The sequence below is a fragment of the Metschnikowia bicuspidata genome (genome assembly GCF_001664035.1).
Source record: "Metschnikowia bicuspidata var. bicuspidata NRRL YB-4993 chromosome Unknown METBIscaffold_2, whole genome shotgun sequence".
NCBI classification, from domain to species: Eukaryota; Fungi; Ascomycota; class Pichiomycetes; order Serinales; family Metschnikowiaceae; genus Metschnikowia; species Metschnikowia bicuspidata.
In genome coordinates this window covers 2,352,689-2,378,919 of record NW_017387732.1, presented here as the reverse complement: position 1 = coordinate 2,378,919, position 26,231 = coordinate 2,352,689, and the positions used below count along the sequence as shown (strand labels likewise).

The 26,231-nt window shown below is 49.7% G+C and overlaps 7 protein-coding genes across 7 annotated transcripts; 5 read left to right on the top strand and 2 right to left on the bottom strand.

The window, feature by feature from the left end:
* Positions 1 to 10,057: 10,057 nt before the first annotated feature.
* On the top strand, positions 10,058 to 14,824 carry GCN1 (Gcn1p; the record flags this gene model as incomplete). Its single annotated transcript, XM_018857208.1, has 1 exon — positions 10,058 to 14,824. One exon carries the CDS (start codon positions 10,058 to 10,060, stop codon positions 14,822 to 14,824), a length of 4,767 nt encoding a protein of 1,588 aa, XP_018713072.1.
* A 265-nt stretch (positions 14,825 to 15,089) lies between these two features.
* METBIDRAFT_68539 (uncharacterized protein) lies at positions 15,090 to 16,723 on the bottom strand (the record flags this gene model as incomplete). The annotated part of the gene is made up of 4 exons (XM_018858371.1): positions 16,129 to 16,723; positions 15,810 to 15,864; positions 15,626 to 15,758; positions 15,090 to 15,511 (listed from the first exon to the last, which is right to left on the bottom strand). The coding sequence occupies exons 1-4, from the start codon at positions 16,449 to 16,451 to the stop codon at positions 15,090 to 15,092; spliced, it is 933 nt and encodes a 310-aa protein (XP_018713071.1). The 5' UTR covers positions 16,452 to 16,723.
* Positions 16,724 to 18,128: 1,405 nt separating this feature from the next.
* On the top strand, positions 18,129 to 19,638 carry METBIDRAFT_31453 (uncharacterized protein). The gene has a single exon (XM_018855855.1). It carries the CDS (start codon positions 18,331 to 18,333, stop codon positions 19,594 to 19,596), a length of 1,266 nt encoding a protein of 421 aa, XP_018713070.1. The 5' UTR covers positions 18,129 to 18,330; the 3' UTR covers positions 19,597 to 19,638.
* Positions 19,639 to 19,761: 123 nt separating this feature from the next.
* JAB1 (COP9 signalosome catalytic subunit) lies at positions 19,762 to 20,541 on the top strand (the record flags this gene model as incomplete). Its single annotated transcript, XM_018857100.1, has 1 exon — positions 19,762 to 20,541. A coding segment is annotated over one exon (780 nt), but the record flags the coding sequence as incomplete, so codon positions are not given.
* Positions 20,542 to 22,191: 1,650 nt separating this feature from the next.
* On the top strand, positions 22,192 to 24,270 carry DOT4 (ubiquitin-specific protease; the record flags this gene model as incomplete). Its single annotated transcript, XM_018857244.1, has 2 exons — positions 22,192 to 23,024; positions 23,097 to 24,270. The coding sequence occupies 2 exons, from the start codon at positions 22,192 to 22,194 to the stop codon at positions 24,268 to 24,270; spliced, it is 2,007 nt and encodes a 668-aa protein (XP_018713068.1).
* A 427-nt stretch (positions 24,271 to 24,697) lies between these two features.
* MOH1 (Moh1p) lies at positions 24,698 to 25,132 on the bottom strand (the record flags this gene model as incomplete). The annotated part of the gene is made up of 1 exon (XM_018855273.1): positions 24,698 to 25,132. A coding segment is annotated over one exon (435 nt), but the record flags the coding sequence as incomplete, so codon positions are not given.
* Positions 25,133 to 25,322: 190 nt separating this feature from the next.
* METBIDRAFT_11387 (uncharacterized protein) lies at positions 25,323 to 26,208 on the top strand (the record flags this gene model as incomplete). Its single annotated transcript, XM_018853974.1, has 2 exons — positions 25,323 to 25,472; positions 25,858 to 26,208. 2 exons carry the CDS (start codon positions 25,323 to 25,325, stop codon positions 26,206 to 26,208), a joined length of 501 nt encoding a protein of 166 aa, XP_018713066.1.
* Positions 26,209 to 26,231: the final 23 nt, after the last annotated feature.

The following is a 26,231-nucleotide window of genomic DNA, read 5'->3' as shown; positions in this document are numbered from 1 at the left end:
TCTTTTTTGCTTTGCAATTGAAAATCGAGAGCCAGGATAAGGAGCTCAAGAATTAGGCCCAAGGCTGACTGTTGACGAAATAGAACATCGCGAAGAAGAAGCACCACTACAAAAATTGGAAAAGAATCGACTTTCTGATAGCGTGCTACGAAAACCTGGTCACTCGAGCAGGTGCATTTTGAGTAATACCTTGAATATCCTAGGACAGTGTACGAACTGATACCAAAAAGTTGTTCAAGGAGCTCAACTGTATTACTAAAATCATTATTTTATGTGAACGAAGAATTATAGGTGAATTGTGGACTTAGAATGTCAGAAATTAGAAGAGAGTGAAAGATATTATTTTGGGTTTGCTGTCGAGAAGCAACCGAGGAAAGTTGCGCAAGCATTGGCTCTGGGAGAAGACTGCTAGAACATCACATGACGGTCTATGCTTGCCTCAAGAGACCCCAGGATGTGGCGAAAAATGGGAGGATGACGCCGATACAAATTTCGGTTGTCTTTTATTCTGTAGGAAAGACTACATTAAAGGATTCCGGCGCGTGACTAGATTTGGCAGGAAATTGGGACATTCGCTTGTGTTTGAAAGACATGCATAGAGATCAGACACTATTCAGGCATTTGATGTCAGGGCTTCATTGAGGTGATAAACTAGGCAATAATTCAAGTTTATCTTATCCATGGAAGACATGTGAGAAATTATAATGGGGAGTAATATAAGACGCTGTGAATCGAGCACCACTTTACCCAATCAGAAGGTACATGAATCCATATAAAACCAAAAGAGACAATGAGAGGCAATGAATCCCTGTTTTGATGGAAGATATGAAACAGAAGCGATAGTTTGAGATCGCAAAAAGGCATGGTGAGAAATCAGGGAAAATCCTGAAGAAATTCCAGTTATTAGGGATCGAAAGCTGGGGTGGTTGAGCGATTTGAATCTCGGTGAGACCACTAAGATGTGATGGATAGAGGTCTGCGAGCTGATTTAGAGTTGTTGGAACGAACCCCAATATGTCTTAATGTAACGAACAGACTTGACAACCTTTACTAAATTTAGTAGATAGATTCCTGAACTTTTTCTTAGACTAAGACATATTACGGGCGTCTTGTAATTTAATGACTGGATTCCTGAACTCTTTTAGCATGTTGCATACTGTTTCCTTGATATTGATTGAGAACTACCAAGACCGACTGAATATCAACGTTAAATTCTATATCTATCCCACATAACAAATAGAAAAAATAATTATAAAGGTAGTGTAGGATCTAAAAATATAGATCTGATAGAAATAGACGTATAGTAAAAACAAAGTTAATAATCTTGTTTTTCTAAATTTAGTATCTATATCTATTAATCGTGAGATGGTTAAAAAATGTATAATGATTATACCTTATAGAGATAGATCCGTGGACTTTCCGAATCAACGAGTGGATTTTTGAACTCTCTCAGATTTATCAGACGATTCCGTTAACTGTTCTGATTAACAGATATCTCCGTCGACTTTCCTTATTCAAACAGATTGATTCTAATCGCACCTTTTTCTGGATGTAAAAGCTATTTTTCTGACCTCTTCTGATTAACAGATAGGTTCTTAAACTTTTTGATAAGCCAGAAAGAGTCCTGAACTCTCATATATATCTGAGGACTATTCTTACTTGACAAACATATTCGTGAGTCTTTTGTAAATGTATTAGATAACTCATATACTTGCCTAATTCTGGATCCTTTCTAAATAATAGCCGGATTTGTGGATCCTTCTTTTTAAAGAATAATTTCGTAAACTCTTCTAACTTAATTGATGTATCCATGAACTCTTCTTATCATCAGATATATTCATGAATGCTTCCTAAATGTACTAGCTAGACTTTTAATTGTTTTTGAAAAACGGGATAGATTAGGAACCCTCTTACCTCAATGGATCAATTTAAGACTTTCCTACTTCTTGGATGGATTTGTGAATGTTCCTGATTCAGCACAAAAGCTAGTCAACCTTTTTTATAAATCTTATCATTTCTGAACTGACATAATTCTGAAACTTCTCTCGCTGTACTAGCTAGATCCGTAAACTTATCTAATTAATGGGTAATTTGGTGGAGTTCCTTGATTAATGGATAAATTTCTGGATTCACTCTTGTGGCCCCTTTTATAGATGAATTCCTGAACTGACTTTGTGAAAGAATAATTTTGTGGAATCTTCTAAACAGAAATATCGTTACTCTCCTATATAACCGGCAGAATTCCGAACGTGCTCTTTTCAATGAAGCAATTCCTGAACCCTCTTCATTGACGGACAAAGTCGACAATTTCTCGACATTTACGAGCCAAAATTCTGAAGTAGTAAATATGACGGGCGTCTCCTGAATCCCTCTGGAATGGAGATCCAAGGCATCTTCGTTCTCGCAGACGCAACCCGACGGGTGTCACTCATACCAGCATTAGTATTGGTATTCTTGTGGTTTAAGAGTGTATGCATATATTTACACCGTTTGCAATACTTCTGACTTGAATTTCTTTGGAAGGCTCAGTTATGATTTCACGGTATTCCGCTGAGGCCGGGCATATAAGACGATTAGTGTCTCGGCGAAGCCGGGCCTATAGAATATATGGACCTCAGCTGGTTTAGCTCTTAACGATATACGAGCTATTACGGACTCAATCAATACCGTTCCAAGATTCAAAGGAATAGTTGTAATGTTGCAGGATCTTCAGGTTTATAAATCCACAACAACGAAGACGCCACAGACGTTTTGCTTATGCATCTTTACAACATCTGTGAAACATCCAAATAATGGTGGCAAGAACTATAATCTACCAAGCCCAGGACTTTGAATGCAATTTTGGCCCCAGATGACAACTTTTATATAATTTAACAAAGTTAAATTGGTTCGTCACCACGACTTTAAGGTATACACTCAAAGATGTGACGAGTCGCAAGGAGTTAGCTCCTTGAGTTCTTTCCAGCCATCTGAGTTGAAGCGACTATTACAGGAGATTTTTTCTGGGGATTGATGACGTGATATTTTATACACAAACGGGCCGACGTTCGACACTTGGTACGATCTGAGAGCTGAAAAGAGGTTTCTATATATAGTATTATATGCTTTTATTCCTTTAATCAAGAAATTCTATCGAAAAACAAGGTTTAAAGGGTAAGTCATATCACATAAGGGTAGTTCGCCTCAAAAAAGCACTCTCCGTTACTACCGTACGCTTCCGGTATGAAGATCATTGGGCTTATCAGTCTACTTCTCTGAGCCAACGGCATATCCGGCATAATGAGAGCTCTCTCGCCTAAACAGCTCTATTATCTCCCACAAGAAAGAGTTAATGAGACCTAAAAGATTTAGTTAACAATACGATTATCTTTTAATGGGCTGTAATAATCCTCAGTGCATAGCATACAGTAGATAAACTTTCAAAAGACAAATATATGCGTTTGAAGACTCCAAAGTATGTAAATTATTATAATAAAACAATTTTGGAAGGAGATACCATAACTTCCTACATCTCATCTACTCAATCGTTTCTCAGCCGGAAAAGGTCTTGTATGTCAAGGCAATAGACAGCTTTTGAAACAGGAGGCATTGATTGCAAAGATCAGATATTGGTTGCAGCCCCCCAACGCTTGGGAGAACTTGAAAGTCTGAAATGGTCTTCTTACATAGTCTGAAGGTTATATACTCGGCCTAGTCTTATTTAATATGTGAACAGATGCGTGCTCCAAACCTCGTTCAGGTCGTGAAGGGGGCGGGGCCCGTTTGGACTTTTGGTGCGTATCTGGGGCTGAGAAAGGTTTACACATATTAAATAGTATAAGGAATACGTTGTAAAATAATAATGTCGAGTTCTCGATTGTTATTCTACTAATTTAGGGCCGATCATCCCCCGCCCATTGAGCCCAGTCCTCTTCAAAGGAAAACAATAGAGTTATAATGCAAGAAGCCAGACACGAGGAATGCTTTATGAAATGTTAATATTATGTGACTAGCGGAAGGGATGGCCGAGTGTCGAGACTTGGTGCAGTATAGTTTTGCTTCTTCAATCAGATCAATCCACCAGAAACAAGAAAGTCACCAAGCCCGCCATGCCAAGTTCTGCTCTTGCCTAAGTAGATCCTCATTTCAAACGAAGAAAATATAATGCAAGAAACTGCACTCGAGAAATAATAATACTGTGGTTAGCGGAAGAAAGCCTCTAGATTGCCATTTCAATTAAGTTTGATCATCTGTAGCAGGCCGGCCTCTGATCCAGGTCATCCCCAAGCCCATCCATGCCCAGTCCCCAGAACCTTTATTTTTGGTAAGTCCCTCTTCTCAAGAAGAAGACTCTTATTAGAATTCAAGAGTCGAGGAATGCGTTGTGAAATGATAATATTATGTGACTACCGGAAGCACGGGCCGAGTCTCCACACAAGGTGCTTATCTGGGAATTGAAAAACACTATAAACACATATTGTATAGTTTTAATCCTTTAATCAAATGAATATACAGGAAGCAATAACAAAACAGTCACCAAGACCGCCATGCCAAATCCTCCTACACTGGCGTTTTCTCTTTTTGTGGATTCAAATAGAATGCAGAGACGAGAGTCGAGGAATGCCCGATACCTTTGCGTGTCGGGGAACTGAACAGACCTTCCGCACCTATTACACAATCTCTTTACCAGATGAGCCCACCATCACATTATTAGCATCATTGGAAGCCAATTGAAGTATGGGAAAGAAAATCCTACAGCATTAGCACTGTAATGAACTTGTCCCGATATCATTTAGAACAAAGACCGTTCACTCGTCACTGGCGTGTATATTTGTGTAAACCATATACATGTCCGTAATTCTGGTTTCCTTTTCCGACACGTCAAACCTTTCAAGCATCCTATTGATGCATGTACAGTTTATTCCGAATGTAGAATCGGTGTTTGAAGGAGTCTAATCTACAATTTTGTGAAAGCAAAGGGGCAAGAGAATTTTTCATAGATCTCCAAGGTCTCACATACAGCAAGAGCACACTTTTCTTGCCAACTTCCGTGTACCACACTGGGGCCCGATGGTTCTCGAACTGTGTGTGGCCATAGAGTGAGGACTAGAGTGAGAGCAGTAGAGAGGGAGGAATAAAGTGAGAGTGGTAGAGAGGGAGAAATAGAGTGAGAGTGGTAGAGTGAGAGGAATAGAGGGGGAGTCATATAATGAGAGATGTTTAGTGAGAGTAATATAGTAAAAATAACCATGAAGCTAGGGAGATTAACTGAGACGTATTAGTGAGAGTGATGGTAAGGGTGATCCTGAGAGTAATGGTGAGAGTAATACTGAGGGTACTAGTGAGGGTACTAGTGAGGGTACTAGTGAGAGTGAGAAGGAGAGTACTAGTGAGAGTATTAGTGAGAGTGAGAGGGATAGTGAGAGTGAGAGTGATAGTGAGAGTGAGAGTCAGAGTGAGAATCAGAGTGAGAGTGACAGTGAGACAGAGAGTGAGAGTGAGAGTCGGCGTGATAGTGATAGTAAGAGTAATAGAGTGGGAGTCATATAGTCAGAGACATCTAGTAAGAGTAATATAGTACAAGTAACCGTGAGAGAATACAGCTAGGGAGATGAACGAGACATGTTTAGTAAGATGCATAGTAAGGGTAATAGTGAGAATAATAGTGAGAGTGATACTGAAAGTAATAGTAAGAGTAATACTGAAAGTAATAGTGAGAGTAGTAATGAGAGTAATACTGAAAGTAATAGTGAGAGTAGTAATGAGAGTAATACTGAAGGTAATAGTGAGAATAATAGTGAGGGTATTAGTGAGAGTAGTAGTGAGAGTAGTAGTGAGAATACGAATGTGGGTTTGAGTGAGATTAATAGTGAGAATACTAATGTGGGTAAGAGTGAGAGTGATAGTGAGGGTGATAGTGAGAGTAATAGTGAGACTACTAGTGAGTACTCGTGAGAGTAATACTGAGAGTAATACCGAGCAAATCTGAGAGTAATATTGAGTAATACTGAGTAATACTGGGAGTAATACTGAGGGTAATAGTGAGAGTAGTAGTGAGAATAATAGCGAGAGTATCTAGTGAGTAATACTGAGGGTAATAGTGAGAGTAGTAGAGAGAATAATAGTGAAAGTGAAAGTGAGCGTGACAGTGAGAACTAATAGTGGGACTACTGTGAGTAATAGTGAGAGTAATAGTGGACTACTGTGAGTAATAGTGACAGTAATAGTGTGACTTCTAGTGAGACTACTAGTGAGTAATACTGAGAGTAACACTGAGTAACACTGAGTAATACTGAGTAATACTGAGTAAAACCAAGTAATACCAAGTAATACCAAGTAATACTAAGTAAACTTAATAACACCAAGTAACACCAAGTAACACCAAGTAACACCAAGTAACACCAAGTAACACCAAATAACGCCAAGTAACACCAAGATATACCAGTAATACTGAGAGTTCTACTGAGGCACTAGTGAGAGAATGGTCAGCCCACACATGGCCCGATGCTCGCGCGCGGCGCCCACGTGACCGCCACGTGACCGCGCTCAAAAACTCAGCGCGCCCGGCGGTCACAAAAACCTTCCCCCCAGCGTCTCTTCTCTTTCCGCAAACACCCCCACCATGGCCGAGTCAGACCTTTCGTGGGCCGCCGTCAAGAGCCACGGCGCCCAGCTCCTCTTCGACCCGCGCCGCAGCGTCCGCGTGCCGCTGCTCGCGCTGTTCTGCCGCGTGTTGGCCACGCCTGCCGCCTTGGCCCCTGACGACCTTGAGGCCGTGCACAAAACCGCCCGCTGCGTCTTCCGCACGCACAGCTACTACCAGGACGCGCCGCTGCGGGCCGCCGCCTCCCGCGCCGTGGCCGCGCTCGTCGCGTTCGACGAGACGTACCAGGATTTCTTTGCCCAGAAGCTCCAGGCCGCCGCGGCCCAGGGCGCCAACATGCCCGTCTCGGACGCGCTCACGTTGTTGGCCTGGACCAACCAGCTCTTGGCGGCGGCCGCCGCGCGGCACGCGGGCCCCTCCGCGGCCGCCGCGGGCGACTTTGCCGACGCACCCGCCGTCGCCCGCCTTGTGCACGTGCAGATGGCCGTGCTCTACGCGGCCACGCTTGCGGCCAGCACGCGGGCCGGGCGCGCCGACTCGCACCTCCAGCGCGTGGGCCGCCTGGCCATGGCGCAGACCAGGACCGCGCTCGTGGCCGTGTTGCGCACGCTCGCGCCGCCGCAGCAGCCGCGCTTCGTCGACGCGTGCTTCGCCCACGCCGTGGCCGCCACGGGCGCGGGCGCCGCCGCGGCGGCGGTATACCTCGCGGCGGTGGCCGACGCCGTGCACGCGTTGCAGCCCACGGCGCCCGGCTTGTGGCACCACGTGGCCGGCTCGCCGCTCCACGCGCAGGCCGTGCAGTTCTTTGCGGCACACGTGCTCCTGGCCCGGCCGGCGCCTGCGCCGCACGCGGTGGCCGCGTTTGCGCAGCTGTACTTGGCGCGCCTCGTGGGCCCGGCGCAGTTCGCCGCGGACGTGTTGCCCGCCGTGGACAAGGCCGTGCTGCGCTCCGCGGAGACCGGGCTCGGCGTGCTCGCGCCGCCGCTCTTTGGCGCGCCGGGCGCCGTGGACGTGTCCGCGGTGTTCGCGTCGTCGCGGCTCTGGGGCCTCATGCTCGCCGCGCTCAAGTCGCCCAAGCCCGCGGTGCGCCTGCTGGCCGCCGCGGCGTGGCGCCTCGTGGCCGCCAACGCCTTGCCCTCCGTGCTGCCCGCGGACGCCGCGCGCATCATTGCCGACGTGGCCGCTGCGCTCAAGGCCACCGCCAGCGCGGACGCCAAGGCCGTGCTCGCGGATGCGCTCGCCGTGTTCGCCGCCGCGCCGCCGCCCGTGGCCGCCGCGCTCCTCGCGGCCGTGTGCCCGCTCGTGGCCCGGGAGCAGAACGAAGCCGTGCTCCTGGGGCTCGTGCGCGTGTTCACGCAGACGTACTTCCGCGCGCTCCTGGGCGGCTGGGCCTTGCCCGACGCCGCCGCGCTCGCGGGCCAGCTCCAGGCGGGCGTGGCCCACGCCAAGGCCCCGCTCCGCAGCGTCTGGGCCGCGGCCGTGGGGCTGCTGCTCCTCGGCACGACCGCCGCCGACGGGGTGGGCCTGGGCACGCTGCTCCTCGCCACCGCCACTGGCGATGGCCGCCTGCGCCTCGCGGACGCCGTGCGCGAGCTCCTCCCGCCGTTGACCAAGGCCTTGGCCGACGCCGTCAAGTCCCCGCTCTTGACCGTGGCCAACAAGGGCATCATCCCGGCGTACGTGTGCATGGCCTTGGCCGGCCTGGCGGCCGTGCCCGCGCCGGACTCCGCCGCGCTCTTCCGCGACGCGTTGCTCGCGCTGAACGACACCTTCTCCATCTTGACCAGCCCGCAGGTCTTGGTCAAGTTGGCCGGCCCCGAGCAGGCCTGGTGCGCCCGCGCGCTCGTGCCCGCGTTCCGCCACTGCGCGTGCTCGCCCGAGTATGCCGTCGCCTACTTGCACTTCGCCATCTCCGCCAACGTCTCGCACGCCACCCGCCTGGAGACCGTCGCGCTGATCCCCACGCTCCTCCGCATGGACGCGGCCCGCGCCTCCGCCGTGTTGCTCGCGGGCATCGACTCCGTGCTCGCTTTGCGGGAGCACCCCGCCGGCGACGTGGGCCTCGCCCACGACTTGAGGCTCTTGGCCCCCGTGCTCGCCCACCTCCTGCAGATCAGCGACAAGAGCATCGCCACCAACAACTTGCTCGGGCTCTTTGTCGCCGCGCACCACCCACTGATCCCCGTCAAGGAAAACTGGATCGGCTTGGCCTTGCGCGCCTCCGTCGACCCGGGGCTCATTGTCAAGGACCACGCGCACGCGCTCCTCCAGATTGCGCTCGACACGTTGGACTCCGCAAAGCCCAACGGCCCCACGTTCAAGGCTGCCCTCAAGGCCATCTCCACCATCTGCTTCATCGACGCCAACGCCGTCGAGCCCCTCGTCGCTCGCGCTTTGAAGGCCGACTTGTCGCTCGCGCATCTCGCCGACGTCGACGACACGGGCCTCAAAATATGGGCGGCCCCGGAGGGCGAGCTTGTGGTCGACGTCCTCCAAGCGGCCAAGCCCAAGAAAGTCGACGACAAGAACTCCAAGGACTATGAGACAAGGAAGTGGGAGGAGAGCTTGCAAAAGGAAATCTCCTCTAAAAAAGCCGTGCAGAAAAAGTTGACCAGGGAAGAACAGGCCCAGGTCAATGCGCAGCTCGCAAAGGAGTCCCTGGTCCGCGCCAACCTCAAAACCATCGTCAGACGCTACAACCGCGCCTTCTTCATTATTCGTGAGCTTTGCCAGCGCCCGGCCTCCGATTCGGAAGGCGGAAGCGAATGGTTCAGTGTCGCCGTGTTGGATCTCTTGCAGCTCTTGAAACATGACTTCTCGTTTGAGCTCTTTGGCCAGTTCGCGGCAGAAACGTACATCAAGGCTTCTCACGTGTGCAGCGATAGATTGCACCCATTGGAGGAGACCACGGGCGCTGTGACATTGAGACTTTTGAACATTCGGGGCATCCCTGAAAACTTCACGCAGTTGCCGTTGCTCGACTTGTTGAGCACAGTGTTGTTCAGAATCAAGTTCATGGTCGACGACTGGTTTCATGTCAACGGGTTTATCTATATCTCTCCCTTGATCATCGAGGTCTTGAAGGTGGGCATTTCTGTGGCGAACAGAAACTCCAAGAAGCAGGTTGTGACTTCGGAATTCTCTGACGAAGATCCTGAAGAAGAACATCTCTCCTTGGCCCTTAGTATTCTTTCCGCCCAGGACATGCTTCAACACCAGCAAGTGCCCCGTGAGCCAATCTTGAAGGCCATCATTGCCTTGATGAGGATACCCACCAAGGCAAAGATGGCCAAGGAATGTTTCTCCACTCTTTGCCAACAGATTTCCGTCAGCTTCACCCGCGAGGATATGAGCGTCTTCCTCCAAAATCTCTTGTCTCCTGATGTCTTTGTCAAGACAGCCATTCTCCAGGGAATCGATGCGGAGTTCGACTTGAGCGAAGAATTCTCCTTTTCAGATGAAATCTGGATCACGATGCATGACAACGATGAAAAGGCTGCCGATTTGGCCAAGACAATCTGGGGGGACAGTAGTTTTGAACTTCCTCCCGACGCTTTTGAGAGACTCCTTCAATTCATTGACGAACAAGACAGTGGATTGCGTCTTACTATTGCTAAGTCTATTGCATCTGCCGTCAACATCTTAAACGAAAATGACAGCACCGTCTATCAAAAGGCTTTGGACACTTTAGTCGCTGTTTACCGTGAAAAAGAAATCCCGCCTCCTCCTCAAAAAGACAAGTTTGGCTTGGTTGTCAACAAACATGCGGCTCAGAGAGATTTGTGGGAGCCGAGATCGACTGTGGCTATCACGCTCAGGCTTTTGAGTCCTCTTTGCATGTCACGGGAAGCCGTTGAGAAGATCTTCAATTTTCTTGTCACCCAAGAAAGCTTAGGTGATAAAGAAGATTTGGTGGCCCAGGAGCTCTTAGAGGCAGGTACGGAAGTGGTCAAGGAGTGTGGAGCAAACTTCGTGGAGATCTTGATCCCTATCTTCGAGCAATGTCTTGCTCAACCCGATAAGAGTTCCAAAAAGCAAGACAGAATCAAGGAGCTGGTCATTATTTTGTACGGTTCCTTGGGCAGATACTTGGGACCTTCCGACGACAGATTACTTATCATTTTCGATCGTCTTTTGAAGACTCTTGATACTCCATCTGAGGATGTCCAGTATGCTGTTGCAGAGTGTATTGCTCCTCTTGTCAAATCTTTCGAAAGTTCCATACAAGATCGCTTCGATGAGCTTTTTGAGAAGTTATGGAATGCCAAGACTTTGGCTGTTCGTAAAGGTGCCGCTTACGGTATCGCAGGTTTGGTTAAAGGTGCCGGTATTAAGTCTCTCTTCAACAATGACGTTATGAGAAATCTTATGACGGCATCTGACGACAGCAGAAACCCAAATGCTAGGGAGGGTGTATCGTTTGTGCTCGAGTGCTTGTCTCAGTCTTTAGGCTCAATGCTCGAGCCTTATGTCGTGGAGGTTTTGCCAATCATCTTAAAGTTCTTGGGTGATGCCAATCCTCAGGTCCGTGAGGCGACAGATTACGCCTCTAGACAGATCATGAAATCAACCACTAGTTACGGTGTGAAGCAATTGATTCCATTGGCTATTGGGAATCTCGAGGACACTGCGTGGAGATCGAAAAAGGGATCTGTAGAGTTACTTGGCTCGATGGCGTATCTCGACCCCACGCAGTTGTCTGCATCGTTGTCGACAATTGTCCCAGAAATTGTGGGTATTTTGAATGATTCGCACAAAGAAGTTCGCAAGGCTGCTGACCAGTCGCTTAAAAGATTTGGTGAGGTTATCAGAAACCCGGAGATTCAGACTATTGTTCCCGATTTGATCAAAGCCATCGGCGACCCGACTAAGTACACGGACGACGCATTGGATAAACTTATCAAGACTCAATTCGTGCATTATATCGATGGTCCTTCTTTGGCGCTCATCATTCATGTTATTCACCGAGGCATGAGAGAAAGATCTGCTCAAACAAAGAAGAAGGCCTGTCAGATCGTCGGAAATATGGCTATTTTGGTTGATAGCCACGATCTTTTGCCATACTTGCCCACCTTGGTCGCAGAGTTGGAGGTCGCCATGGTTGACCCTGTGCCTGAAACGCGGTCTACTGGTGCTCGAGCATTGGGATCTTTGGTTGAAAAGCTTGGCGAAGAGAGATTCCCAGACTTGATCCCTCGACTTTTGGACACATTGAACGATCCTTCAAAGGCAGGAGATAGACTCGGGTCTGCGCAAGCACTTGCGGAAGTGATCTGTGGTCTTGGTCTTGTCAAGTTAGACGAGATGTTGCCTAAAATTTTGGGCTCCACTCAATCTCCATATGCACACGTTCGTGCCGGCTTCATGCCGTTGTTGTTGTACTTGCCTGTGTGTTTCGGCTCGCAATTCTCACCTTACTTGTCAAAGATCATTCCACCTATTTTGCAGGGTTTGGCCGAGACGGATGAGGACATTCGCGGCACCGCTTTGAAGGCCGGTAGATTACTTGTGAAGAACTATGCTTCAAAGGCAGTGGACTTGTTATTACCAGAGTTAGAGCAAGGATTGGCAGACTCTTCATACAGAATTCGTCTTTCTTCCGTGGAGCTCACGGGTGATTTGTTGTTTCAGGTCACTGGAATTTCAGGTAAAAACGAGCTTGGCGAAGAGCAAGTCGAGGTTAACAGAAACCTTGTTTCGGCCTTGGGCCAAGACCGCCGCGACCGTATTTTGGCTGCTTTGTATGTGTGTCGGTCTGATGTCACGAGTGTGGTAAGGTCTGCTGCCATTGATATTTGGAAGGCATTGGTTTCCAACACACCAAGAACGGTTAAGGAGATCATCCCAAGTTTGACTCAAATGCTCGTGAAGAGATTGGGTTCTATTGATGAAGTCCACAGGACAATTGCTGCCACAACATTGGGTGATGTTGTACGCAGAGTGGGTGCCAATGCCTTGTCGCAATTGTTGCCTACGCTTGAAGAGTTGCTCATCTCCAGTGACTCTAACGCTAAGCAAGGTATCTGTATTGCTGTCACTGAGTTGATCAACTCTGCCTCGCCAGATGCATTGTATTCATTCCAGCAAACTTTTATCAAAATCATCCGTGACGCATTGCTTGATCCATCCTCGGAAGTGAGGGGAGCCGCAGCACAGGCTTTTGAGGCCCTTCAAGAGCAGTTGGGTAACGTCGTCATCGATGAAATCTTGCCAAACTTGTTGAACATGTTGGACTCCGAAGACTCAGAAAACGCGTTGCTTGCTTTGCAGGATATCATGGCCACGAAGTCTGACGTTATTTTCCCAATCTTGATTCCAACGTTGTTGTCACCTCCTATCGACGCCTTCAAAGCAAAGGCGCTTTCTTCCTTGGCTTCTGTTGCTGGCCCCGTTTTGTACTCCAGACTTGCTTCGATTATCAACACCCTTCTCCAAGCGGTAATCGATTCCAAAGAGAATGGAACACCAGAAGAAGTGGAGGAGGTACAGGATGCTTTCGACAAGACATTGTTGTCCATCGATAGCGATGAAGGTGTGCACCCTGTGATGCAGCAGTTGATGTCTTTGGTCAAGCACCAGGACCCTGCCAAAAGAGCTGCTATTTGCGAAAGACTTGCCATTTTCTTTGAGGAGACCACACTTGACTACTCCATATATGTACAAGACATGGTCTCTCAGCTTATTTTCTACTTGGGAGATAAAGACGATAAGGTCGTTAAGGGTGTGTTTGAGGCTTTGTCGACTTTAATTAAGGTACAAGACAAATCTGTTTTGGAGCAATTGGTGAAGCCCGCGCACCAAGCATTGCTCATATCTGGTGTCAAGGGCGAAGACTTGGCTGGTTTTGCCTTGCCAAAGGGGCCAAGTTGCGTATTGCCGATTTTCTCTCACGGTTTGATGTACGGTAACAGCGAGCAAAGAGAGTTGTCTGCGTTGTCTATTGCCGAAATCATTGACAGGACTCCAGCTGCTAACTTGAGGCCATTCGCCACTCCAATCACTGGACCTTTGATTCGTGTGATTGGTGAGAAGGTCTCTTCCGATATCAAATCCGCCATCTTGTCTGCGTTGACAAACTTATTGAGAAGAATTCCTCAATTCTTAAGACCGTTCATTCCCCAGCTTCAGAGAACATTTGTCAGATCCTTGTCAGACCCAACTAACGAAAAATTGAGAAATGGTGCGGTTGAAGCATTAGGTCTTTTGATCGAGTTCCAACCTAGAGTGGATTCACTCGTTACTGAATTGGTCACTGGTGCCAAGAACGCTGAGGATCAAGGTATCAAAAACTCTTTGCTTAAGGCAATGTTGCAGGTGGTTCTCAAGGGCGGAAAGAACATGAGCGAGGCCTCAAAGTCCTCGATCATGTCTTTGGTTGAAGAGGAGCTCAACACTGTTGACGACAAGTCTGCTGTTGCGTATGCACGTTTATTGGGATCTCTTTCCCAAATTTTGTCTACTGAGGAGGCTGCAAACATTCTCAAGAACAAGATTTTGAGTAAGCGAGGCGACGAGACCTCGTTGAAGTTTGCTATTTTGTCGATCAACTCATTTCTTAGAGACACACCTGTTCACGTCTTTAGCACTGGGTTGCTTGACGAAATTGTCAGCTTTGTCTTGGAATGCTCGAATGCGCACTCGCCATATATTAGTGACAATGCCACTGTGGCTATTTGTAAGATTGCGTTGTTACATGGAGAGAAGAAGTCGCCAAAACAAGAGGGCCCAGAAACAACAAACACGCCATTTGACGTTCCTGAGTCTCTTAGAATCGCTTTGGTTGAGCAATTATCCAAATCTGCCATCAAGCCAGAATCCAACTCTAGCGACACTAGAAGATTGGCTTTGGTCACTATAAGAACAGTCGCCAGAATCAAGTTTGATGCATTTGTCCAGCCAAACTTCAACATGTTGGCTCCTGCTGTGTTTGCATGCTTGAGAGATGCAGTCATCCCCATCCGTTTGGCTGCGGAGAAAGCATACTTGGCTGTATTCAGGTTGATCGAAGATGTCGAGCAATGTATCTTTACACTGTGGTTTGAAGAGGCTTCCAAGACCACGATAACTACTGTGTTTGGGGCTGTAATCCAGCCAAGATCCATCGGTGATTACACGAAGAGAGTTGCCAGCAGGTTGGCTCTCGTCGAGAGAGAAAGACTCGAGGATGGTGGTGATGACGAAACAATGTTCAGTGATCGTTACGAAGACGAAAACGAAGTCTGGGCCGTCGGTGGCTTTTGAGGGCAAATACTCTTTATCATATAAACGAATAGAACTCTATAAATAGCTTCATGTCGACATTACCAGAAATCATTGCCGCGCAATGTAATTGTCTCTGTTCCAGGTCAGGTCCTAGAATACATCTTGATGGTGAAAAGAAATTGTCGAATATTAAAAGGGAGATGGACGCACGCCTTGGGTAATCTCTATTGTATCTATCCGTACTATTTGATACGGAAAATAATCAAGACGGTAGCAATGGAACACTGATATCAAAAGCGGGCACTCAAAATTCTGCTTGCATCGTGAGGTTTTGGGGTAGATCTAACCTCAAGCTTCTTAATGGGGGAAGGTGATTGGGGTCTTGTTGTTTAGCAGAGTCCGTCATGGCAGAATAATCATTCTGATCCTTGTTTTTGTCAAGGTTGTTTGAATCGGAATTCAGGCCGCTAGAATTGAATTGTGGGGTTCGATCCAACGATGGGATCTTGATGTTTGCCGATAAGCCTGCTGGTGGTTTAAAAAAGGTGGCTAAATTGGTGGATGAATTGTTCGCGGATAAAATTGGAGTATTGATATTGGAGAGGCCAAGTATTGGCGAAGTCGGTATGCTGAAATTGTTAGCTGGCGAATTTGGCCTGCTCTTTTTGAGCTTTTGCTTCACATATTCCAAATCACTATCTTCGAGTACGCGGGAACGACTTGGGGCTGGGTTTTGTATCTGCGGCTTGAGTGGCGTCATTTTTTGAAGAGACAGGAGTGTACTGAATGCAGCTTTTCCTGAGCCATGCGCATTGTTTTTGCTTGATTTGAGCGCAACACTCGATAAGTATTGTAGGTTATTCAGGGACCCCAGGGGCGTGAACCCGCCAAACTTGGAAGCATCAGCTGAGCCAAAGTAGTCTTTGAGTGAAGGAAGTGATTGAGAGTTTGGAGGCACATCAACTTTGGGGGACTTTGAGCTTTTGATGCCTGTTTGAGAATTAGATGACGTTTTCTCCAACACTTTGAGTTCTTCTGTTGCCGCTGATGCGAGAATGTCTATGTTCATCATCGATGAGCTTGGGGGCGATGAGCGCGTAAGCTTTTCGTCTTTCATCTGGATTTCGCCACTATCCAGAACAGGTGACAAGTCTTTTGACAGCAACTTGCTGCTTGTCTGTGGCGTCATGTCGGCCGTGGCTGGCGCACCCACCTCTAGCGTTTGACCGAGATGTGGAGAAGTCTTAAAAGTTGTCATCGACGGCTGGCTTGGGGGCGAGGAGCTCTCAAACATGTTGCCATACGCCGAGCCGGGCGTTTGTGGGATTACTGGTATCACCGACAGTATCGCGGGGCCCAGAGTTGGATCTTGGGGCGTCTGTTCGATGACGCCTGGCGACGCCTCGCTGCCAACCTTGGAAAGATTCTTGTTGCGCCGGCTGTTTGGGTTGGTATGTATTCTGGAGTGTCTGGTGAGTTCATCCAGACGTGAAAATTTCTTGTTGCAGCCTGGGAAAGAACATGAGTGTGGCTTCTCGCCGGTATGCGTTCGTATATGTCGGGTTTGATGTTCCAAGCGGTGGAAGGCCTTGTCGCACATGGGACATTTATATGGGCGTGTAGTCATATCTTTCCGCTTCGGTTCCGCGTTTGAAAACATCATCATAGGTATTGTTATTCTGGGTCGATTGATGGTGGTGTTTTCTTACGGCGAGTAAGAGTGTTTGGGCTAGCTTGTTGCGAGACAACGGCGGCTGGAGGTGAAAAGTGGGGCGAGGCTGAGCCTGGAATGTCGCCTTAAAAACAGTATCTCCCAGGCGAAAGATACCGCGAGCGAAGTCGGCGATAAGAACTCAAGTGTCTTGAAAGATCGCTTTTCAAACGATTTCCTGAAATACAGATACAAGTTCGATGACTTATGGGGGGGGGGGGGGGGGGGGGAATGGTCAGAAATTATCAAAGGCAAAGTGCGAGAAAAAAATATGGGGTAAGGGAAGAAAAAAACTTCTCCAGGATCTTGATGGATTTCGCACAATGGGCGTTGAGGAGAAGCGGAGAAAATCACGTTGTCGACCTGCACAAACTAAACCCGGCGAAAGCAGCATGTGGGAGAGGGCGACACGACCTTGGCTTCTTTGAATTTGAAGCCCGTCACTACATAGACGGATGAAGAATGACCCTCTTTGCGAACTCTTGAGGAATTATACAAATTCTCTTGCGTTTGAGATCCTTCCGGCCATTTGTGTTGCCACGTTGACAGAAAGCGCATGCTGGATTTCTTTTTTCTTTTTTTTTCTTTCTTTTTTCCTCCTCTTTTGGTCGACCCCTCATTCTGTTCCCACACGAAATCGCTCGCAGAACTTCGCCCGCCCTTTATCTTTCTTCATCGTGAGTCTGGAGTTCGCGCCTAATTCAAATTCTTAAACCCCGACAATCCTGGACACACTCAACTGAGAAACTCTTGCTTGATTAGGAAAACTTAAGCATTAGTATTACCATAGAAGACATTTTCAAGACACAAACCACAAAATTCTGTCATATAACTCTCGTGTGATTGTGCCTCGCATTATTGGTTGCCTGAAAAAGGAACAGCTACGACTGTAGTGAATTCTGTTTGTTCGAAATATTGGGCAATTAGGGAACCTCTCGCGGTGATTCCCCGGACTATATGCTCCCGGTCTTTGTGTAGGAATGTCGTTTGTAGTTGCCCTTGCGACGGACCCCGGAGGCGAGGCGCGGGATAGGTTGACAAACCTATTCAACAAACATCCGTACATTTCAAAGTCCGGGGAAGAGTTGATGCCCCGGAGTTAAGCCGTGTGCCATGAGAAGCCGGAAGTGCAACCGTGCGAAACTGAAGTCAGAGATTGGAAAAGGGCATTTGTGATTCGGAGTGACCAATCTTGCCAATTGACTCAAGATTTTTGTATCCGACGAAGATGGCTTTAGATATGGGTTTGTCTGCAGACGCTCTACTTCTTCCCATGGCCCGTATTCGGCCAGGTTCCGTAGTACCCTTTCTCTCTTGTCTTTTCTCTTTACATCCTTTCCTCTTTATAGCATTTTCCCATTTTTGTGCCTCTCCATTTTTACATACATAAAATAACTTACGAAGTACTCCACAATTTCTGTGCCTGGAGGTGTTCAATTGGAGAACAGGGCGAATGTTCGCAATTTATATCCTCACATCCTGCAAAGGTCATGCAAGCACCCTCGCTGCACTTGAGAAACATAAATATAAGGGCTGCAAAAAATATCACCCCTTTTCGTAAGATTTGGTTTTGTGTTTTGTGAACTGTATAGTATTTGCGTTGCATCAACGTGATATAAAAGCGTCCCTCTAAAGCATGCCGCAAAAATTTCGCATCCTAACTTTTTTCTTTCAATTCACGCCATTCTGAAATTCTTAAAACTTTACTACAAATTCAAAGTTGCAAACCACAATTTGCATTTCAACAAGAGCTAATCTAGTCAGAAACAGCCATAGTACTTGACAGAATTAATCTACGAATTTTTGTTGATCTTTTCTACACCCACTACCAAAGATGTCCGCCTCCCAAAATATAAGGGTGTCCTCACCAAAACTAACCGCTGTCCAGGCCAGCGAGAACAACAAGGAAAATGAGTTTCCGGCCGAAAAGGTGACACTGACCAAATTTTCACTGCCCGAATCAGCTCAGAAATTACTGAAAGAGCCTAGCAAGCGGAGACCATCGTCGTGCATGTTTGTAGCTAGCCTCCGTTCGACTTGCTCGGATGACGAGCTCTGTCGATCTGTGACGCGCCACTTTGAAGTCTATGGCGAGTTGGCATCGGTGAAAGTCTTGAGGGATCCTATGAACCGACCATATGCCTTTGTACAATACACAAATGACCGCGATTGCAAGCAAGCCATAAAGATGGGCCATAACTCCGAATTGGATGGCCGCAAATTGAGGTGCGAGGCTGCAAAAGTGAACCGCACTTTGTTTATCTCATCTTTCTCTGAAACAAAGCAGAGCGATATTCACCGCTTGGTTTGCAATTTTGGAGAAACGGAGTTAATTGCTCCCAGCTCACAGACAGGGAGGGTGATTGATCATTCCTCTCCCGAATCGAGCTTTAATTGGTTTATCAAGTTTTCCTACAGAGATGATGCGATACGGGCGTTTGCCAGCTTGTCCGACAGTGAAGAGTATCATGTGGAGTGGGCACAAAATATTGATGATGTAGCAGTGAAAACCAGTCAGTTTGACAAGTTTGCTATTTTCATTGGGCAGTTACCTCCGTCGGTAACGGAAGCAGATATCCGGTGCCATTTTTCTTCGCATGGAACTATCAAGGAGGTGTCTATTATTCAAAAGCTGTTTACAACATTTGCGTTTGTGACCTTCGCAGAAGAAGCGGCTGCAGCTAGCGCAGTAGCTCGGGATAATCATTCCATGTTCATGAATAAGACTATTCATGTTCAGTACAGAGAACTCACCAGTAAGGCAAACTCAAGAATTCTCCTCTCTCCTCGGATCCCTGTCGCCTTGGCACCTCCCCCCATTCATTTGAAGAGATTCTCAAGTGCAATTCCTCGATGGCCCACTAGTGTCAGGCCTAATCAATTTAACATCTACTCAGGAGGGGCCAAGCCGCCCCCAGTTGACCAGAGTAACTCGGTGTCCTACTCACAAGAATACTATCTCAAGGAAGCTGCCCCAGAGAGAAATTATCCCGGTACAGTTCCTAGGTTCCGAGAGACCCCAAAGGTTTCACCACAAATGCCTGTCTCAGATCAGAATAGTATCTACTACTTGATTCCGAGCGCTAGACCCAAAAATTAGATACTGAGTCGGGTGGCGCGCGCGCTATTGCACGCACTCGTATCTATGGATCGAAGCAGCCTTTTTCAAAGCAGTTTATCCTAGCCATTGTTAGCTCAGTTTTCGTCAAGTAAAAAATATAAAGTTATGCAAAAGTGCCACTCGTTCTCCGAGTTGGCAAGCTCCATGGGTGCAATAGATAACCCTAAGGCCCTCCGGGTATCACTCACGAAAAAGAAGTTATCGGAACTAAGTGTGGCCAAGAGCCATTCGCTCTATGAGCTACCAACGGACGACAATGCCCTTGATACGCGGCCATGGCGCAACCTGCCCAAGTATTTCACGCAGGTGCTCATATCAACAGTTGCGTTGGTAAAAATGTGTGCTCATGCCAAACTAGGCGGGTCAATTGAGATCATGGGTATGCTTACGGGGAAAATCGTTGGCGATCTGTTCATTGTCATGGACGTGTATTCACTCCCCGTCGAAGGAACGGAAACACGAGTGAATGCTCAAAGTGAAGCCTACGAGTTTATGGTGCAGTATCTTGACAATCTCAAAGAAGTGAAACCAAAAGACAGCATAGTGGGCTGGTACCACTCACATCCTGGATACGGGTGTTGGCTAAGTGGTATCGATGTGGCAACGCAAAGTCTCAACCAAAACTTTCAAGACCCATATCTAGCCATAGTCGTGGATCCGTCTCGCACACTGAATCAAGGGAAAGTTGAGATTGGGGCATTTCGGACTTTCCCGGTAGGATACACCGACGGTAAGAGCTCACAAGGACATGAAGCGACATCACGGAGGCCGGCTGGCGCCAAGAAAAGCCCAGAAAACATGGGAGCTCATTCAGACCAGTATTATTCGTTGGACATCAAGCTTTTTAAAGGCCCGCATGACGATGAGATCGTCAATTCGATCTTGGACAAATCTTGGATTTCAGGAATCGTCCAGACAAAGGCCTGTGCCGATTCATACGAGAAACACTTGTCGCAAAAGATTGAGGAAAACAGATCATATAAGCTGGAGCACGTGCAATCTGAAAAAGGCCATCCCGCAAGGTACGAGATGCTCTTTGAGAAGCTTGCCTCTTTGCACTCACCGCACGCGCCAAACGAAACCAGCCACAAGCTGGAACTTGATGGTCTTCGGGATATAATCAATGAGCGCCAGTATGATATTGCCGACCAAGACAGTAGCGACTGCAACGCTGCAGGAGGCATTCTGGGGATCGACGAGGACGGAAACATTGGCCAAGCCGAAGACGAGGACAACGACAGCTTCGATGGCATGGAAGACGATGAGAGCATGCAAAACATGCGTGCTGATGATCTCTATGAGCCCCCCGGCCTGGCTCAGGATTCGGAAGGTCGGTTTTCAAATGATTCGCCGGCTCCCTTGATTGCCGAAACCTGCGACTACGAAGACTATGAAGTAGGCAATAGTCCTGGCGGGAGCTTGCAGCGGAAAGGCACCAAGCGCATCTTGCTCACATCGCCCGAGGACTTGAAAACAAGTACCTCATTCAGAACAAGTCCGCGTGAACAAAGAAAGCGTTTTGCCGCCGAGGACCTCGGCAGCACCGTGAGCAACGAGTTGAGACATCGCATGCAGAGTATTCAGATCGAGCTCCAGGATCACGTGAAAGAAATGAAGGGGATTGGGCAGGCTGAACTCTTGAAGTTGGCGGGCCGAAGGGCACAACAGCGGGTATTCGGTAGGCAGGAGTGAGAAGCTGGAGCATGCAGCTGAAGCGGCAGGTGCGAAGAGCAAAGCAGGACTTTGTCTTGTTGAGAAGAGAAAACTGAGCAGTATTTGAGAAACATGGTGGTGCGTGCAATGAGGCGGAAATGCGTGCCTGTGCTAGGCCCAGATGTGCTTACTTTTGAACAGTCACTGGAGCATATCATTGTGTTGGTGGAAGAATCGAGGGTTGCCTGACGGGGCCCAACTAAGAGATTTATCAATTAGAAGCGTGCCAACACAGCTCGACTGAGCCTGACTGGGGCATGCATGCAAAGAAGAGGTTTGCCAATTCCAGTATTAAGATTTTTTGAACACAAGAAAATCCAATGTCTTTCATCTGGGGTTCTGGAAAATGGCATTCTGATTTCTGGCATCTTGGACTCGGGCATTTTGAACTCTGCCATTCTCAACTCAGGCACTTTTAACCCTGGCATATTGCGACTAGGGCATTTTGCAACTTTGATCTGGCATTTTGCAGTCTGTGGTGCTTGGTGTCGCACGTGACCGTGTTCAGTCTCGCGCGGCGATAGAATCCAAAAACAAAAAAAGACTTCACGCAGTGAAACTGCGTTGCTAATAATTAGCACATGGCCCATATCCCGGAGTCGTGGATCCAATCCCAAAACATCTGAGTGGTCGAAAAACACCGACCTGGCACCGCCAAACCGAAGCATCACGTGACCACGCGCCCCTCTCCTTGTTTGCACAGTGCGTGCCCTGCTGCCCAAGCTCGTGTGTGTAAGATTTGCTATCAGTGGGCAGGCATCGCACATCGAGCACGGTGCATATTTTTTTTTTTTTTCGTGCAAATCGAGCCCGAAGTGCTGAGAACACCGCTGCTTGCAACACGCCCATTGACTCCAGGCCATGTCCAACCCTTTGGTCGACAGGATTCTTAACAACCCCTTGACCTTTCTCCCCGCCAAGGCCCCGGAAAAAGAGGTCCAGACCACCAGGTCCCCCGCGTACATCGTTCTCAACTCATCGCTAGCCCCCGCAACTCTGGAGCCGGCCATGGGCACCAAGAAACACGGCAAACGCGAAGACAAGCGCCCCAAATCGATGGCAGAGGCCATAGCTGCATATACGGGGCGCAAGTACTTGACGAAGGCGGAGAAGCGGCGCAAATCGCGCCCGGAAGCGCGCCCGGTGGCTGATCCGGAATCGTCGAGCGACGACAAATACGAGTCGGCCTCAGAATTCCACCTGGAATCGTCTGTAATCGGCACTCAAGACGCGTCGGAAGACGTGGGTGAAGATTTGGGCGAGTTCGCGGGTCTCTCCAATGGGTCCGGCGACGAAGCCCTGGACCCCGACTCCGGGCTGGAAAGCTTGGACGGCGACGCCAGCGACTCCACATGCGAGAGCGACGACATCAGTGATCTTCCGCAGAGGCCCGGGTCGCCGATCGAGCGGGAGGCCCCGGAAAGCAGCGCCACGGGGGCCGAGCAGAACACGGCCGAGGAAAGTGCGGAGGAGGCGAGCGACGCTGATTTTGCCAGTGACGACAGTGCGCTGGAGAGCGAGCTGGAGAGCCTGCTGGAGGACGAGCTGGCGGGCGACAGCGACAGCAAGGCGTCCGGCGGAAACTCCGACGGCGGGGCCGGGTCCGCGGACATCCTGAACAGCAGTCACAACGGCGAGCCGGACAAGGCCCCGGGCCAGCCCAACGGCGACCAGACCCAGCTCAAAAAGGACTTGTTGCAGGACATGGAGAGCCCGGTGCGCGAGCCCGCCGAAGCCGCCGAAGGCCCTGCGGCCCCAGGCGCAAGCAGGCCGCAACGAAACACACACCTAGCATCCCACTACACGCTCGGCGAGACCGGCGGAAGCGCCGTCTGCGGCCGTGTCACGCGTGCGTGGACCGCGCCATACAAGGACACGCAGCCGGCGGGGCTCTTGAACTTCGGCGTCACGTGCTACATGAACTCGGCCATCCAGATCATGGTGCACATCCCGGCCGTGCAGCACTACTTGGCCGAGGTGTTTCAGGGCAAACACGCGGGCGTGCCGGCCAAGTCGGTCACGCACACGTTTGCCGAGTTGGCGCTCCGAATGTGGGGCGTGGGCTCCAAGAAAGGCGGGCCGCGCAAGCACGTCAACCCCAAGAAAATGGTGCAGCGGCTCGACGACATCAACTGCATGATGAGCGAGTGGCAGCAGGAGGACTCGCACGAGTACTTCATGAGCTTGATGTCGCGGCTCCAGGAGGACAGCACGCCCAAGGGCACGAAGCTCAACCAGCTGGTGCTCTACGACATCTTCGGCGGGCTTCTCGACCAGGAGGTGGTGTGCCAGGAGTGCCGCACCAGCAGCGTGACCAAGCAAGAGTTCTACGACTTGTCCTTGGGGCTCAACAAGAAGCGCACGCGGTCCAACGACGGCATCGACACGCCCGCCGACGACCACAAATTGGCCGCCAACAAGTACACCATCGAGAAGTCGATCCGCGACTTCTTCAGCACGGAAACCATCCGTGTCGACAGGGGCGACCCGGCGTCCGGCTACTTCTGCGAGAAGTGCCAGAAGCGCACCGTAGCCACGAAGAGGTCTGCCATCGAACGCAGCCCGCACACGCTCATGGTGCACTTGAAGCGGTTCAAGTTCAACGGCAACTCGTCGCTGAAGGTCAAGCAGCCCATCCACTACCTGAAGTTCTTGGACATGGGTGCGTACAGCCAGACGGAGGCCTGCATCAAGTACCAGCTCATGGGCGTCATTGTGCACGAGGGCCGCTCCATCCTGTCGGGCCATTATGTGGCCCACTGCCTCCAGCCGGACGGCTCGTGGTCCACGTACGACGACGAGTACATCAACAAGATCGACGAGGCCTCTGCGTTGAGCGACCCGTCGGCCTACTGCTTGGTGTACATGAAGTTGGAGGAGAAGACCAAGAAGCGGGCCAAGGCTGTGGGCGGGGACAGCAAGCGCGCCCGTACGGCCTAGATGGTGGTGGTGGCGGTGGCCTGTGTACCTGCCATCTGCCCGGGCCTGCTGGGTGCCGCACGTGCCCGGGGGAGCTGCTGTATACATATGTCTTGATATACAAAGTGTGAAACACCACTATCCAGAGAACAGGCACCAGGGAAACCAAACCAAACCAAACCAAAGAGAACTGAAAAACGAGCGCGCTGCCGCTCCTCGGTCAAGGGTTGACGCGCACGTTCGCCGGCTCGTCTCGCCCGCCGTCGGGGTCGGTCTTTTCGGGCGCCAGGGAGCGGTGGCGCGTCAACAACTGCGAGATGCCGTCGCGGAAACCGCCGAGAGGCGCCCCGGGCTCGTCGCACGGGCGGGCGCCTGCCCCCACATGGCCATAGCCGTCGGCGCCGAGCCGACTGCGGAACGCGTGGATGCAGCTGTCGTCGTCCGCCAGGCTGGACGTGGTGCTGGCCGAAGACCGTCTTCTTTTCAGCAGCTTGGCCTGCTCCGTGAGGCGGGCCGTCGAGCTGTGGTTGGGGATCTGCCGGATGTACTTCTTCTCAATGACGTATTTGCCCTCCTTGTAGTACTCCGAGTACTTGAACGACTTCTTGTAGTGCCAGCCTAATTTCGTGGAGCATTGCAGGCACCGGATCTTGTTGATGATGTAGACGCCGGTCCGCATGGACGTCTCCAAGTCCTGCTTCTCGCACAGGATGTTGATGAGCCGGTCGACCAAAAACGCGTCCCCCGACAGGCCCCAGAACTGGTCCGAGAGCACCAAGCTGGAGAGGCACAAATGGGCCAGGCACCCGTCGCACACAATGACCTCGGTATCCTCGACATCGTAGGACCTGGGCTCGAAAAAGTCAGTTAGAATCAACCCCATGATGGACCTGGGCTGATTTCCGGGCGCTGGCGTAGATTGGTCTTGTGTATTTTGTGTTTTTTTGTGTTTTTGTGGGGGGCAGAATCTTGCTGCCAAGGGGTGTGGTGGGATTGCGAAACCGATAAGGAGATTCAGACGGGGCCTCGCTGATAAAGGCAAGGCGGCTTTGGTGTGGGCTCCGGCAGAAAAAATGGAACGGGGCGCGGGCGGCGGTGGGGGCGCCTCGGGATATAATATTGCTGCTGGTCTCTGGCTTGGGCTCGGATTTGCAGTATGCCTCGAGAATAAAAAAAACAAAAAGAAGGGCGGAACAAGCGGCAAGAAATCAGGGGGCTGGGTGGTAGGTCGTGGCGCCACCTCGTCACTACTCCCGGTGAGAATGTCTCGCTTAGAAGGAAATGTCTCGCGGCCCCAAAAAAAAAAGAGAGGGCGGCCCTGGGCAGGTCCAGAGAACAGGCCGCAGGACGCTTGGTGAGGGCAGGACGAAAAACAGCCGTGTAATGCGGGTGCCGGAAAAGGCTGTCCTCGGTCCAGGCTCACGTGCCGGGCAGGGAAGTATGGGCAGATTGAGGTGAAGGGGACGTCCAGGTGGAATGGTGCCTGTGTTGTGGAGGGGCGGGGGTCGCTGTTTGGTTGTGGGCCTGAAAAGCGTGACGGGCCCCGAGCCGTGTATCAGGTCTTCAGAACTTGTTTTATTTTTTTTTTGCTATAAAATCCGGCCTGAGGGCACTTTACCAGAGGGAGCTTGCGGAAGGAATCACAATGGCGTGAGGCTGGCGCAGGTTTATGAGGAGACAGTTTATGAGGAGACAGGTTTATGGGATACAGTTTATGGGATACAGCTTTATGGAATACAGCTTTATGGGATTCAGGTTTATGGGATACAGGTTTATGAGGATACTGGTTTATGGGATACAGTTTATGGGATACAGCTTTATGGGATTCAGGTTTATGGGATACAGATTTATGAGGATACTGGTTTATGGGATACTGGTTTATGGAATACAGCTTTATGGGATTCAGGTTTATGGAATACAGATTTATGGGATTCAGGTTTATGGAATACAGATTTATGAGGATACTGGTTTATGGAATACAG